The 15,135-nt window shown below is 44.0% G+C and overlaps 1 protein-coding gene across 5 annotated transcripts in view; it reads left to right on the top strand.

Moving 5' to 3' along the window:
- Window positions 1–15,135, top strand: part of shroom3 (shroom family member 3) — a 122,887-nt gene that overhangs the window by 85,681 nt on the left and 22,071 nt on the right. For 4 of the 5 annotated variants that reach the window (XM_078271613.1, XM_078271617.1, XM_078271615.1 and 1 more), the window contains 12 exons: window positions 408–611; window positions 1,427–1,737; window positions 1,825–2,065; window positions 4,149–4,204; window positions 4,474–4,948; window positions 5,186–5,434; window positions 8,266–8,707; window positions 8,939–9,072; window positions 11,408–11,557; window positions 12,239–12,714; window positions 14,151–14,378; window positions 14,576–14,786. In XM_078271613.1, coding sequence (XP_078127739.1) covers window positions 408–611; window positions 1,427–1,737; window positions 1,825–2,065; window positions 4,149–4,204; window positions 4,474–4,948; window positions 5,186–5,434; window positions 8,266–8,707; window positions 8,939–9,072; window positions 11,408–11,557; window positions 12,239–12,714; window positions 14,151–14,378; window positions 14,576–14,786 — 3,177 coding nt within the window. The remainder of the gene's footprint in view (window positions 1–407; window positions 612–1,426; window positions 1,738–1,824; window positions 2,066–4,148; window positions 4,205–4,473; window positions 4,949–5,185; window positions 5,435–8,265; window positions 8,708–8,938; window positions 9,073–11,407; window positions 11,558–12,238; window positions 12,715–14,150; window positions 14,379–14,575; window positions 14,787–15,135) is intronic. The other variant, XM_078271614.1, reaches the window with a different exon arrangement.

Genomic DNA, 15,135 nt, shown 5'->3' with positions numbered 1-15,135 from the left:
CACCTGCTGTTTTCTCAACCAAGACACAGCACTTTCCTGCAGACTGTCTGTCTGTCTGTCTGCCTTCCTGCCTACCTGTCCATCTCTCTTTCCCTGTCTGCATTCAAACTTTGTTTGACATGTCTTTCATTCATTAAAGGTTTTATACAACCTTTTGAATATATTAAATATATATTCTTTCAAATTAAAGCTGACAATTCAGTTTAGCACCAGCTTTTACAAAAACTTTTATACAATGTTGGTATTATTTAACTTTTTAAAGACATTGAACCATCAATGAAATGTATACTAATTTAAACCATTCCCACTTTTCCAACTTTTCTCACTACTTCATATTCTTCTTTAGCATTAAAGCCATGTCTGAGTCTCCTTGATAACAATTTAATTTCTCCCTCTCTGTCTCTCAGTACCTCGACCACCGACCTGTCCGGCGGGTTTGACTCTGGTGACAGCTACATGAGAAAGAGTCCGGACCAGTACAGCTCTAGGGGCAGCATGGAGAGCCTGGACCATCCTCTGTCCTCCCAGCTTCACTCTGGAGCTAAGCACCCCCACACCCACAGTGGACCTCACCCCGCCTACTCTTCCTGCCACCAGCTGTCCTCTTCCAGGTTCATACAAACACACCCCTCAGCCGTTACTGTCTAAAAGTTTGTGAAATACTGAGACAGGTTCAGGTTGGGTCTACCCTAGCTTTGCACAAATACTAGGAGTAGGTGAAAACAGCTAGTCAAAATAATCAAAAGAGAAATAACTCCAAAGCTGTCTGATTTACTTGTGGTATCTTGTTATTGAACAGCTGTAGAAATAGAAATGTAAAAATGAGACATTGTGGTTGTAGCAGCAGTTAGTCTTGAAGTAGTATATATCGACAACGTTTTATTTCCGGGATTGTTCAGGTGCCGTCGGAAATTCCGCCGGATGTCCCTCATTTCGGCCGGATGTCCGTCACCTTCTGCTTTCTTTGTGTTGGCATTATAAACTCCGGTTGATTTATGAGGACTATGGTTAACTGCTCCTCAGATCTCTGCAGGGTAAATCCAGACAGTTAGCTAGACTATCTGTCCAATCTGAGTTTTCTGTTGCATGACTAAAACAACCTTTGAACGTGATTCACTTCAATTCAATTTTATTTATAGTATCAAATCATAACAAGAGTTATCTCAAGACACTTTAGAAATAGAGTAGGTCTAGACCACACTCTATAAGACCCAAGATCCAACCATTTCCCACGAGCAAGCATTTGGTGCAACAGTGGTGAGAAAAAACTTCCTTTTAGGCAGAAACCACAAGTGGTGAGGAAAAACTTTCTTTAGGCAGAAACCTTGGACAGACCCAGGCTCTTTGTGGACGGCATCTGTCGCTGCCGGTTTGGACACAGACACTGATGTCATGATGTCAAATCAAATCTCTCGTCATGTTACAGGTCCTCCAACAGCATCGACCACCTCCACAGCAAACGAGACTCTGCCTACTCCTCCTTCTCCACCAGCTCCAGTATCCCAGAGTACCTCGCCTCCACCCCTTCCTTCAGCCCAGAGCGCTCCTATTCACTGGAGACCGTCCCTCAGAGAGGAGGGGAGATGCAGCAGGCTGACATATGTTATGTCCAGAAGGTTTACGATGCCCAGCAGGGCCTATCTCAAGAGCACGAGCTGAGCTCCACCTCTGTCGCGTTGCTCCGCAACAGTAATTCCAGAGGTGGGGCGAGGCCAGGGCTAAGCCAAGATCGGCAAGGTAAAGTTTCTGCTTCAGGAATGGTCTCGGGTAAACTAATTTTGTTTTGATGACATTGTTTGCTTTTCTTTGTACTATTGGTTCCAGATTCAGTAGGTGGGGTCTGTTACCATGGCAGCAGCAGTGGTAGCAGCAGTAGCGGTGATGGTGTACCGGCAACAAACAGACACAGTGTGGGTCCAATATGGGGCCCGGCAGCCAGCCGCAGCTCCTACGAGAGCCTTAAGGGGGCACCGGCTCCACCGAGACGCAGCGACAGCTACGCAGCCATCAGGAACCATGAAAGACCAAATTCCTGGTCCAGTCTGGAGCACGCCCGGTCACTACGGTGAGTAGGGTCTGTCAAATCAGAGTGAATATTGATTCTCAAAAGTCAACCATGATGCGACAATGATAATGGTGATGAGGAGAAAACAATGGAGTTTGTTAGGGCCCGAGCGCCGACAGCGGTGAAGGCCCTATTGGAACAGAAGGAATTATTATTATTCTTTTTCCCGGCAAATGAATCGCCTTTTTGAGGGGCTTAACATACTCAAAAACTCACCAAAGTTGGCAGTCGCATCAAGCCTGGTGAAAATTAACGTATTTTAAGGGTTTCGGGACTAGGCGCACAAAAATGGCGTGGCGTGGCGGCCATTTTGAGTGTTTAGCGATGAACGAGAAAGTGGCTGTAACTACAGTGTACATTGTCATATCTGCTTGAAATTTTCCACAATCAACAAGAGTCCAGGCCTGAGTATACAGGCCAATATTGACTTTTGGTCATAGCGCCTCCCGCTGGCAACAGGAAATCAGCCTTATATGACAAACATCATCCAATTTACATGAAACTTATAATGTGTGGTCTACATGTAATACTAAGCCGCCCCCTATACTTTAACGCCCACTTACTCAGGCCACGCCCCCTTTTATACCCTTTTAACCGTTTAAGGTAGAGTCTTGTCTGAGGTGTCATTGAACTCAGCAGAGACTTCCTTCTTCATTGGCAGTGTGGGAGTAACGGAATATATGTACCGGCGTTACGTATTCAGAATACAAATTATGAGTAACTGTATTCCGTTACAGTTACAATTTAAATAGTTGGTATTTAGAATACAGTTACATTGTTGAAATCAATGGATTACATGACGATACTTCTCTGTTTCACGGGTTTATTCACTCTCTAAATAAATTAAGGCAACTCCATGCATTTCCCAGAAGCCCCAATATGAAAACGAAAAAATTAGCTATTTGCGTGATCACTGATAGAGGTAGAGATGGAGCCGGAACCGGCACAACAGAGCCAGGGCAGGAATGCGTTTCTATCTTGGAAATTCAAACAGCATTTCACATTAAAGAAAGAGAAGGGAGAACGAAATATAACTGTGCACTGCAGTGCAACTTCTGCTTGCCAGCAACCAACTTCCTTTCAGTGTCCAAATTACTCCACCTCCAACCTGAAGAAGCATCTTAAAGTAAGTTATTTTTAGCCACAGGTAGTCGTCTGCTGTAGTTTTACTGGTCACCTTGCTATTTTGTAGTTGACGTGCGACTTTACAGTCTCCTACATGCTGATTTACTATCCCCAGAGCCGTTGAAAGACTGACTAGCCCACTATTTGACATGTTAGCTAACGTTAGCTAAAATTAGCTCGTGGTAGCTTATACTGCGTTTAGAGTTTTGTAGTATGCAGTTCGGGACTACAAATACAAAAATCTATCTGCTTGTTCAGGTACACATTCAGCCAGTTGGAACAGAAGAACACACCTGAATCGGCCTGTGTAGTAAGCTGTATGTGATGGCCGCATTCATACACTTATAAAATGTAATTCAATGTGGAAGTAATCCAAGTATTCAGAATACGTTACTCAGATTCTGTAACGTAACGGAATACATTACAAATTACATTTTTGGGCATGTATTCTGTACTCAGTAACGGAATACGTTTTGAAAGTATCCTTCCCAACACTGTTCATTGGTGATGTTTAGGCCCGCCCCCTATGCTTAAGCCACGCCCATTTTTCATAAGTGGTGACCCGTTTAAGGTAGAGTCTTATGTGAGGTATCAATGAACTTAGCAAAGACTTCCTTTTTTATTGGTAAAGGTTTGCCCTGACCCCTATGCTTTGGCCACGCCCCCATTCACAGCTAATGAACTGTATGACGTAGAGTCTTGTGTGAGGTATCATTGAACTCAGCAGGGAGTTCCATACTCATTGGTGATGATGTGCAGTGTCTGAGTGCCACGCAAATGCACGGTCGCAAGGAGCAGCGTCCGCCAGTAACCCTGACGTGCGCAGAGGCGCGAGGGCACGTCCAACGTTGCTTGCAGCTTTAATTTTAATTGTTGTTGTGAAATATGACGTGCTTGTGTAAAATGAAATGTTACTTAAACTACTCAAATGTTATTTAATCTTATGTATTTTACTCAGGTCTCTGCAGAAAGGTTCCTGGCATCACTCCAGTGGCCCAGTGGCCTCAGGTGCAGGTAATATTTGAATTCTGTCTTTATGATTTCACTCATTTTAAAGCCATTTTAAGCCATTTATTTAATTAACATTTAATTCTGCGCTACCAATTAAAGATTTAGAGAGAGGTTCCTAGAAGGCCCAATATATATTATAATGGTGATAAAATATAGCATTGCATGTGCATTTGCAGTTGTGTAGTAAGTAGACAATTAGACCGAGCTCTGCTATCATTATACTCTGCATTACTCTTACTGTAAAAGCACTGACATCATTAATGTGGGTCCAGCTAAAGGCTCGTACGGCGCTGAGGGTCTGCTCCACACAGTGATAGAGAAGAGTCCAGAGAGCAGCCCCACCACAAAGCCCCGGCAGGGTGGAGGCTTTCCCCAGACCCCTTCCCTTACTGGACCCTCCTCTGAACCTGCAGGCCTTATCTCCCAGTCTGGCTGGCTCATTCTGCCCACCGGCATGTACCCTGTCCCCCAGCTTGAGCCCCACTGCGCTCAGATGCCCAGCGCCAGCCACAGGCCAGGTTCCTCGGGAGTCTACCCAGCCCTGGCCAAGGAGAGCAGCGGACAGCAGCAGCTGCTGCAGGGTGTCAGAGGGAGAAAGGAAGGAGCAACAGAGAGGCGGAGGGATGTAAGGATGTCAGCTACAGAAAACGGATACCAAAACAACACTACTTCTTCACTATACCCCTATTCCTCTTCTACAACATCTGCCTCTACACAGCTTAGGACTCAAGCACACGAGGCAGACAGGTATTTTTGTACTGCTATTTTAACCAACAGCTGTGTTTTGATTGTTATCTCTCCCTACCAGTGGCTGTAAAACGTTTGTAGATGTAGTTAGTTGGAGAATGTTCCCAAGAGTCACAACTTAATGCCAGGCTATTTGGCGAGCAGGGCTTTCCAGATGCTAAGTTCGTTGTGACACATCTGCTATTGCGTATATGAGTCTTGGTCATTAATGGTAACTTAGTCTTCTACTTTTATCAGGCCTCAACAAGAAGAGGTTAAGTCTGAGCAGACAAGGGACCAAAGGCCCCTAAACCAGGGACCTCACGTTCAGAGCTTCCAAGGGTCCCATCTTCATGCAAACCAGAGACCCCACAGCGAAGTGTTCCAGGAACAGAACCAGGATTTCCATATTCCCCACGTCCAATCGACTGCTGGACTCAGACCCCCATCCTCACAAGAGTGGGGGGACCCCTGCATACCTGTCCAGTCCAAGGGAGACAGAAACAGGTACAGTATGGAGGGATGACTGTGTGAATTGACCATAGACTGTATAAAATGTGAACGTAGTCGCTGTCATCTTGGCGCCTCCTGTGACGGCATCCACCTGCCAGTAACCCCCCCCCACTACAGTTATTATAACTAAGCTATGTACTCCCTTTTGGAGCCAGCCTGAACTGGCTATTCAAGCAACTGCTGTTTTTAGCATTTCTGTGTGCTTCATTTTTCAGCACCATAGCTTGTGCTTAGAATTTACATGTGGAAATAATTTCTGATTATGACTTCACAGCATTTTAAGATTTCTGATTCTGTGTCTGTCTTTGTGAACCTCGTTTGAGATGCAATCAGCAGCTCCCCAAAAACATAAAAAAACAATTGGCGGTGAATGAATCAATGAATGATTTAGTTAATGAGTTTGTTTTTCCATCAAGAGGTTTAAAGGTAATTTGTGACCCAGTTTAGTAAGCTTATTGTGAGGCTCCCAGATGTAGAGTTACTGTCTCCCATGTGGCTTTCCTCTTCTCACAGACCTTGTGCCATTGTGAGCCTGTAATGACCTTTGAGACATTGTTTGTGATACTGGGCTACACAAATAAACTGGACTTGACTTCATGGCATATTAAAGCAACTGCTGACCTGGAAGTCCTTCATAGGTCAGTCATCTGCTGATTAAACTCATTTAGCAAGTCAGAATCCTCCAGCTGGTCAGAGTGCTTTAACGTGGTCCAAAGGTGGTGTTTTACGTTTATGTCATACTACCAGCAGTGTTCAAGACAACACAGACTCTGTACAAATCTGTTATTTTGCAGAAAACAAGAGACACACCCTTATAGAGTTCCAAAGAGCCTTATCTGCTGCTGGAGGGCTCCAGGCAACGCAATGCCAAACCCAGTGCCTTTGCCAGAAAATGCTGAGATTTGAAACAACTGGAGAGAAAGTTGGTTTGACATTAGATTTCCACAGCACTGTGGTGTAAGGTCTAGCTACACCACGGATACATTCTGGGATAGAAGAAAAAAATGCTCTGGGTTGTTTGCATTTCTTTAAACCAATCACAATTGTCTTGGGCGGTGCTAAGCTCCTGGCGCAATGATGGTGGCTCTGCAAAATAGTATCTGGAAGGCACTTGTTTTGGTGGAACATTTGACAAAAGAAAATGCCACATACAATATAAAATAGTTTTTCACACAAAACAGTAACGTGGGCTATTTAAATTAGCTGGATATATTGTTAAACGTAATTTGCTCTTACTGGTGTATTGCTGGGTGTACTTCGTCCACAGCAATCCCTGCCAATAGATCCCAAACAGTCCCAGTTAGAAAGCAAATGTCGTAAACATATTCTTTGTGAATCTTTACAATCATTGACCGAAAGAACCAAGCAGGCCTGCATTATCCAAGTTTTCCTCAGAACTTGCAATCTTTAACGTGTAGCTTTCTAGCTCGGAGTTTGTTTCTTCTTCTACACATAGAGTGGGAGGTGAGGGGCAAAGCCTGGCAAAGACTTTATCCTGAAAATGTACTTCCGTAGATCCAAACTAGTTCAACATTAACAATGTGCTACTGGGCCCAGCAACCAGTCCCTCCAGGATTTCACGTCCTTTTTTTTAGATTGTTGTGGCCCACAATGACTGATTTTGCAGGAGCTTTTGTAAAAAATTGCGATAAAAGTTGCGATGTCTTTTGTATTTTTGTTGCAATGAAGTTGCGAGAGACAGTGAAAGTTGCAAAAAAAAAGTTGCGATTTTTTTTTTTTGTATAGTTCTTTAAAAATAAAAAGGAAACTTGTTTTGGGGAGAATAAAATTACTGTGTGCTGAGTTTTCCTAGTAACCTTATCAAAAAGGCTCAGGATGCTGCATATGTTGGTATAATATGAAAATGGCTGGTGGATTTAAGACAAAAAATAATAGTTTATTGAATGAATCAAATTTGAACATATCTGTCAGTGGCTTGTTAATCTTTACATTGTTAGTTAATTTCCTATCCTGGCCTGGGACACACATTCATACGGTTTGATAAAGTACTTATTGAACTTTAACCTATCATTGCACTTACAATAACGAGCGTAGCTGTCCTCAATTTAGGTCATCCTGTACGTCTCATCTCCGGTTTTTCCTGCATCCACCGTGTGTGTTTGTGTGTGTGCGCACGTCAGTAGCGGGGGGAACCGAGCAGCAGCCCCGCCCGCTGCAGCGAGCCGGCAGGATTGAAACAGCAGCAGCTTTCAGCGACTTTAGAGTGAAAAAACGTTACAGCGTACATTGATGTTAAAATGTATACAGGTTGGCAAGACAGTCCGAAATGTTTTGTCTTTCGCTGTACATTTTGTTGGTAAATGTGAGATGTTCGAGTCACACACGTCTCGTCTTCATATCAGAAACAAGGAAATGAATTTGGCAACGTGCGTGTGTTACGTCAACTCGTTCTCACTCCCGCTTGATCAGTGGCTCTCAGAGTCACATACTGATACAAAGTCTGGCACGTGGGACTGCTGGGATTCGTTGAAGTCGCGGGAAACTCCGGTTATTGGTCAAATTTGCAGAAAAGTTGCGGTGATTGGTCAAAATTGCAAGTCGCACCAAATTCACGGTGATTGATTGAATTCGCATAAATTGTTGTGATCGCGACTTCGCGAAATCCTGGAGGGACTGAACAACACAAACGCATATGCTATTTTGCCAGATACATTTCACCTATAAAAGTTGCTTCCTGACAGTGAATGGTTGGTTAGTTCATACAATGGTTGGATGTACTGTATGTATCAGGAGAAGTAGCTGATGTCAGTGATGATTTCCCCTCCTTTACAAACTTCTTGTCCTCCTTTCTTTCCTCCCTCCAGATCAATGGACCAGGCCAGCATTCATTCAGAGCCGGTGGCATCCTCCAGGCTCACTCAGGGAGAACTGCCTCTTACCCACTTACCTGTTCACCCTCAGCCTCAGGATCTACCCCCCTCCGCCTCCCAGCATCCCCCCCGTCACCTCAGTGATTCAGCAGTTCTGCAGTACCAGCACTGGGAAAACAAACAGCAGGACAAAGACAGGGAACACCCACTGACCCGTCTGGAGATTGCCCTTGCCGAAGTCCAGCAATGTGCCAGCCCCAACAGTGTTGTCTCCTCAAGTAGCCATGGCAACAGTAGTCTTGGTAATGACAGCCAGGGACCTGTCCGCAGCCTCTCTGTCCTAGAGAAGGTCAGTCGCTTTGAGCGCCGGGAATGCACCGGAAAGCAGCGGAGTCACAGCACCACCAACGTACAAGACAAGGCCACGCATCTAAGGGTAACTCAAACCAAACTTTGTTTAGTCACCATGTTTTCTTTTGGTGGGTTAACTTAGAGTTTTCAAAACACACAATAACCTAGCAGTCATTTGTATGGGAAAAATAACACAAAACTTAATTTGTATGAATATTTTTGACTTCCCAGAAAAGATTTCCTCCTAAATTTGAAAATCTTGATTCTTGTTGGCTATGATACTTCTTCTGCTTTATGTCTTCTTATTTTTAATCAGATGTCTGACAAAGGCTACAGCACCCCATGTGGAGCAGATGACCTCAGAAACATGCTTGAGAGAAGCGCCAGCAGGATCAAAGCCCACAGAACTCTTAGCTACAGAGGAGGCAGTAGCGAACACACGAAATACAGGTAGAATGATCGCGGGAAATTAATAAAACTATATATATAAATATATAACAAATTATCCCAATAAATGTTGCAATAATAGCAACTGTATTTTTCTTTTTGTGATCGACTTCTTTTTTTTTTACAATATACAAAACATACAACTTGCAACATGAACAAAGTTAGTCTTCCCCTTATGGCTGCTGCCAAAGGCTCTATGGCTAAACAAAACAACAAAAGAGAAAGAGGTGAGCCCTGTGTTGTTCCCCTTCCAAGAGCAAAATATTCAGAAATTAACCCGTTAGTTTGCACCGCAGTCTCTGGGTGCTTATACAGCACCTTAATCCACTTTATAAATATGCTGCCAAACCCATACATTTCCAAAATGTTGAACATATAGCCACATTCAACCATATCAAACGCCTTTTCAGCATCCAGGGAAATAGCAGCTATTGGGGATTGTCTATCAGCTACAAACCATGCAATAATAATGAGACGTCTGATATTATCTGACGAGCTACGCCTGTTAATAAACCCCACCTGATCAGGATGAATTAAAGATGTAAAAAACCTTAATCTATTTGCCAAACATTTTGAAATAATCTTAACGTCTAACTGCATTAGGGAAATTGGGCGGTAATTCTTACAGTCTCCTGGGTCCTTACCTTTTTGAGGAACCAAAGTTATCAAAGCCTGCCTAAATGTTGATGGAAGTTTGCCCTCCTCCAGTGCCTCTTTATATACCTCTAACAGAAGTGGAGCCATTTCAGTTGCAAAACTCTGCTGTGAAGCCATCAGTCCCTGGGGCTTCACCCACAGGCAGGGCCCCCATTACCTCTTTAATTTATTCTATAGTCAAATCCACATCAAGTAAGTTCTCTTTGCTCTTCTGTCAATTTGGGAAGCCCTAGTGGCTCTACGAAGGAACACATTTCTTCATCAGTAGAGGTAGATAATGAGCTACAGAGATCAGTGTAAAATTCTTTAAAAATCTTGTTAATATCTACAGTTGCTGTAAAAACATCTCCAGAATTGGAGATCTAACTGCAGAAATAGTGGAAGCTGATTTCCTCTGTTTTATGTATTTAGCGAGTAATTTCCCTGCTTTGTCTCCTGATTCAAAATAATGTTGTCTTATCTATTATCATTGGTATTTTAATTAAGTCAGGTTTCCCAGGCCATCCTGTGACATTCTTTGTTTAATCCCCGTTTTAGCTGATTTTGATTTGCATTTTTTTGTAAAAATATCACATCATGTTTTGTTTTTTTAAGACCAGACATAACCTTCCTCCTCTTGATTGGATTCCCCATTCCATTAACATTGCAGATGGAAAAACATACAGAGCTTAAGTTAGATGACATACAACTACAGTTTATATTAAAATATCAAAGCCATCTTCTGAGGACATAACAAATACAAGTGGTGATGACTAAATACAACTAAATTCCAAAAACTCACAGACTCACATGTGCAAACTCACATGTGCACCTGAACCTGAACAATGCACTGTTCAACTCCCTTAAAAGTTTGTCTTTTCGGTCCATAATCCGTTCTCACTTCACATGCTCCATCCTCCGTGCACTGCAACCGAAAAAAAGTCCATCCCATGAGAGCCAAGAAAAAGAAAAAAAGGTAACTCAGCCATCAGCAGAGGCTGCACATCATATATATATTTAAGTATATAAGTCCCCTCACGGACAGATCACTCCATATGTTCTATGAATGCCATCACTTTTCGGGGGCATTCAAATTTCTTAACACTTGAAATAGCATTATGTTGTTATACTGCCAGGATAACTTGCCCTTGCCTCTCGCTGCCCGCAACACCAGGTCCCGGTTCGGATGATCTTAGGAATCTCGCCGCTATGGTCCTGGGTCTCCTGCCTGGGGCTGCTGGACAGCTGTTCTGTGTGCAAGCTCAATCTCAATCTCCCCCTCAGTCTCCAGCAACTCCCGAATCAGCTCCCCTGCTTAATATCTCCACCAGCTGCTAACTTTTTAGATTTTGACATTTTCAGCATCCAGAATATTTCTTGTCCCGGCTGAGCACAAATATCTCTGGTCAGAATCTTGAAAAGGATAAATACAGCAGTGCACTATACGGAGCTTGTCCTTCACCCAACCAACTAGTTCGCCATTAGGTCACGTGACAGCCCAGCAACTGTATTTTATAAAATCTCCGCCTTTAAGGTCAAAAATTATTTGCATTCACTTTTATTTTGATTCAACTTGTTACCCATTAGTAAAAACATGTTTGGTCCATGTATTGCAACATTTGATTTAAAGTCCTTTGAAATTGGCTATATTTTCTTAGTACTCTTATTTCAAAAGGTATTTACATTTCTGTATGGTGTTTAGGACCCCAGTAGATCCCAGTTCAGCCCTCCAGAGGAGCCGCAGCAGCTTCCAGCTGGACGAATCCAGGGAGGGTGACAGCAGCAAAGACTTCCCCCGGACACAGGACATCCAAGAGATGCTGGGCTACATGCAGGACACGTCCTTCAACAGGTAAGAGTGTTCCAACAGGTCAGGGTCCTCTAGGGCAGAATCCCAGGTCAGAGTCCTTCACCATGTCAGAGTACTGCAACAGGTCAGAGTCCTCCAATGGTCAGAGTCTCTTAACAGGCCAGTCCTCCAACAGGTTAGAGTCCTCCAACAGGTCAGGGTCTTCCAGCAGGTCAGAGTCCTCCAACAGGTCAGAGTCTTCCAGCAGGTCAGACTCCTCCAATGGTCAGAGTCCTCCAACAGGTCAGAGTCTTTCAACAGGTCAGAGTCCTCCAACAGGTCAGGGTCTTCCAGCAGGTCAGAGTCCTCCAACAGGTCAGAGTCTTCCAGCAGGTCAGAGTCCTCCAACAGGTCAGAGTCCTCCAACAGGTCAGAGTCTTTCAACAGGTCAGAGTCCTCCAACAGGTCAGAGTATTCCAACAGGTCAGAGTCTTTCAACAGGTCAGAGTCCTCCAACAGGTCAGAGTATTCCAACAGGTCAGAGTCTTTCAACAGGTCAGAGTCCTCCAAAAGGTCAGAGTCTTTCAATGGATCAGTGTGCTCCATTAGGTCAGAGTCCTTCAGCATGTCAGAGTACTCCAACAGGTAAAAACTGCAGGTCAGAGTCTTTCAATAGGTCAGAGTATTCCAACAGGTCAGTGTCTTGAGTCTCTCTCAAACACCCTGACAATTGTCTCTAATCAGATCTTATAGGGACTCTTTAAAAGACGCCCAGTCTAAAGTCCTGCAATCCACCTCCTTCAGACGGAGAGACCTCAGCTCCTCGATCAGCCCTCCACCTCCTGCAGCTACTCTTCTCATCTCCTCCTCCAGCAGCAATCAGCCTCCACTTGTCCCTGCCAAGCACCACTCCCTGGAGAAAAAAGGCCCAAAAACCATGCCCAAACCACAGGGCATTGTCATTACACCACAGTCACAACCACCGCTCACTTCCCTTCACACCCCAAAGGAGCAGCATGTGATCAGCCCAGAGACTCGAGGCCCGAGCCCCCCAGCCCTCCCCAGTCTCCCACCGGTTGGACCTCCTGCTCTGATGCGGATCTGTGGCCGCAAGCGGCTGACAGTGGACCAGAAGAAGCAATCATATTCTGAGCCAGAGAACATGAATGAGGTCGGGATTTCAGATGCAGAGACAGATGCCCTCTTCAGGCGTGGAGGAGGTAAATTTAGAAAATGCAGATATAAAAACAGCTGTGGCTTTACACCCCTCATAGTGGTGACAAACCTCTCCCAATACCTGCCACAAGATCTCCAAATAATTAAGTCAATATTACAAATATCACAATGACAAGGGATCAAAATGACTTGGGTCATACACTTGGGTCATACAGCATGTCTTTAATGCACAAACAAGAGAAAAGAATCTAATTAGTCTTGACTTGTTAAATGCATAACAATCAAAAGACAAAAACATACATAAAACATATATGGCCCTATCTTGCACCCAGCACAATTGACTTTGTACACCGACACGTGTATCATTCCTGTTTTGCACCCGACGCACAGCGGACTTTTCCCTCCACAGACTCACATCGGTAAATTAGGGAATGAATTTGCATTCCTGGCGGCTGTTCAACAAAAAGAGGAGGCGTGTTCCGGCGCAAACGTACCCTAGTGCTATTTTGCAGTTTCAGAAACATTCCGCCACAGACCAGGAAAAACCTAGTCTAAAGTCAGTGGTGCGTTATTCAGATGTTATTTTAAGGGCGCATGCTTGGCTGTAATGTAGAGTGTGCACACACGAAGAGCTGCATCATCTATAGTGAGGTAATCTCGGTCTAATGTTAGACTACATTGCAAAAATATCACCATGCATTCATAACCTCGTGATTCAGTGAGAGTGAGCCCAAAACAAAGTATGTTTTGTGACATTTCTTTATTTACATTTTGTCAAAAAGAAAAATCAATAGCAAACGTCAGTCTCCTCGGCTGTGAACCGTTCCTAGCGTGCGCCCATGGATGTATTAAGAGCGTGCGCCTAGCAAATCCGCCATTATAATAGCAATCCGCCATGGAACAAGCGCACCTGCTTTTAAAGGAAATGTGAGATAACGCTCTGATTGGTTTATTGCATGTTATGCCCAAACCACACCTATGAGTAAATTAGCTACTTCAGACCAACCCATCCCGCCAGTATAATAGCATCAGCGCCCAAGATCCGCCCACAAAGCTACTTGCGTTTGGTGTTTGATACTTGCATTTCAGATCATTAAAATAGGGCCCTTAGACAACAGACACAATTATTATTACTTAAAATTGTATTCTAGAAAAACATGTTTGTTTTAGTAAGTATCATACAATATTATTACTGAATCTGGGCTTCAGTTCTGGCAACAGCATTGAAACTATTGCAAAGAATATCCAGCCCAACCAAGACCTTTTTTGATATATAAATAGTAGCTTTTCCAACACACAAACGCATTGTAGAATGTTAACAGTTCTGGGCACCACTGGACATCTGCATGGAAGCTGCTCACAAAATATATTAGGAATGTCAGTATTGTGATGTTTGGGTATCTATTATGGCACATCAGAAACATCAAACGTCTGTATGTGGCTAACCATGGGCATTGACCCTGATCTCCCTGTCTGTCAGAGACCAGCGTGGCAGATCGGCGGAAGATGTTTGAGCTTGTAGCAAGTCGTGTCAGGGGCGGGGCTTTGCAAAATGCCACGTCAAGGCCCAACCTGCGGCAGCTTCAGCACAACGCTTTGGCTGATTACGTGGAGAGAAAGAGAAGTGTGAAAAGAGACAAGGGAGGACAGAGGAGTGGACTGAGGCCCCGTAGTGCCTATCTACAGTCTGAAAACAACGACTATACAGGTGGGTGGAGAGACGAAGGGAAGAAAAAGGATGTGGTAAGGGGTGGTGGTTTCATGGGTAGATAAAGAATGGTGGGTAAAGCAAATATTTAATTGATAGACAGAGTGGAACAAATAAATGAATCACGTGCTTCTTTCCTTCTTTTTCCTGTCTTTGTTCTTCCCCTTCTTCCCTCTCTCTCCCCTCCCTCTCTCTAGTCTCCTCCTGTCACTCCGACACCCTAAGCCTCTCCTCCACCTCCAGCCTGCTCTCACTCCAAGACTCTGGTGCAGATCGAAGCTTCTCCTTCGGAGAGAGGCGTCTCTGCTCCACCCTGCCTCCTGAAGCCGACCTGCGGAGCCTCCAGTCCAACCTTTTCTACCCGGGAAGGGTGACTATTCCAAGGGCTCCTGCGCAACCACCTCTTAGGTAACCAAACCAACTGCATAGAACACAGTTAATTGGCCTTGCTAGCAATGTGGCTTTAAGGATGGCAATGTTGGTCTGTCAGTTTGTAGGTCCACCACTTTGGTCTATACCAAAATATCTCAACAACATGGATTGCCATAAAATCTGTACAGACATTCATTTTCCCAAGAGGATGAAACCTAATGACTTTGGTCACCAGCAGTTAAGTTTTCACTTATCCAGTGACATAACTCATCATTTGTGGTTTAAAGCTTTAGTGTGTAACTTTGTATATATTAATGAACGTCAGTTACATTCAAGCCAACGTCAAATGAGTTGATACAAATTAAGACTATCAGCTCCACACAAC

This window comes from Sander vitreus, chromosome 16, assembly GCF_031162955.1.
Source record: "Sander vitreus isolate 19-12246 chromosome 16, sanVit1, whole genome shotgun sequence".
Lineage (NCBI taxonomy): Eukaryota > Metazoa > Chordata > Actinopteri > Perciformes > Percidae > Sander > Sander vitreus.
This window is presented reverse-complemented; position numbering and strand designations above follow the sequence as displayed.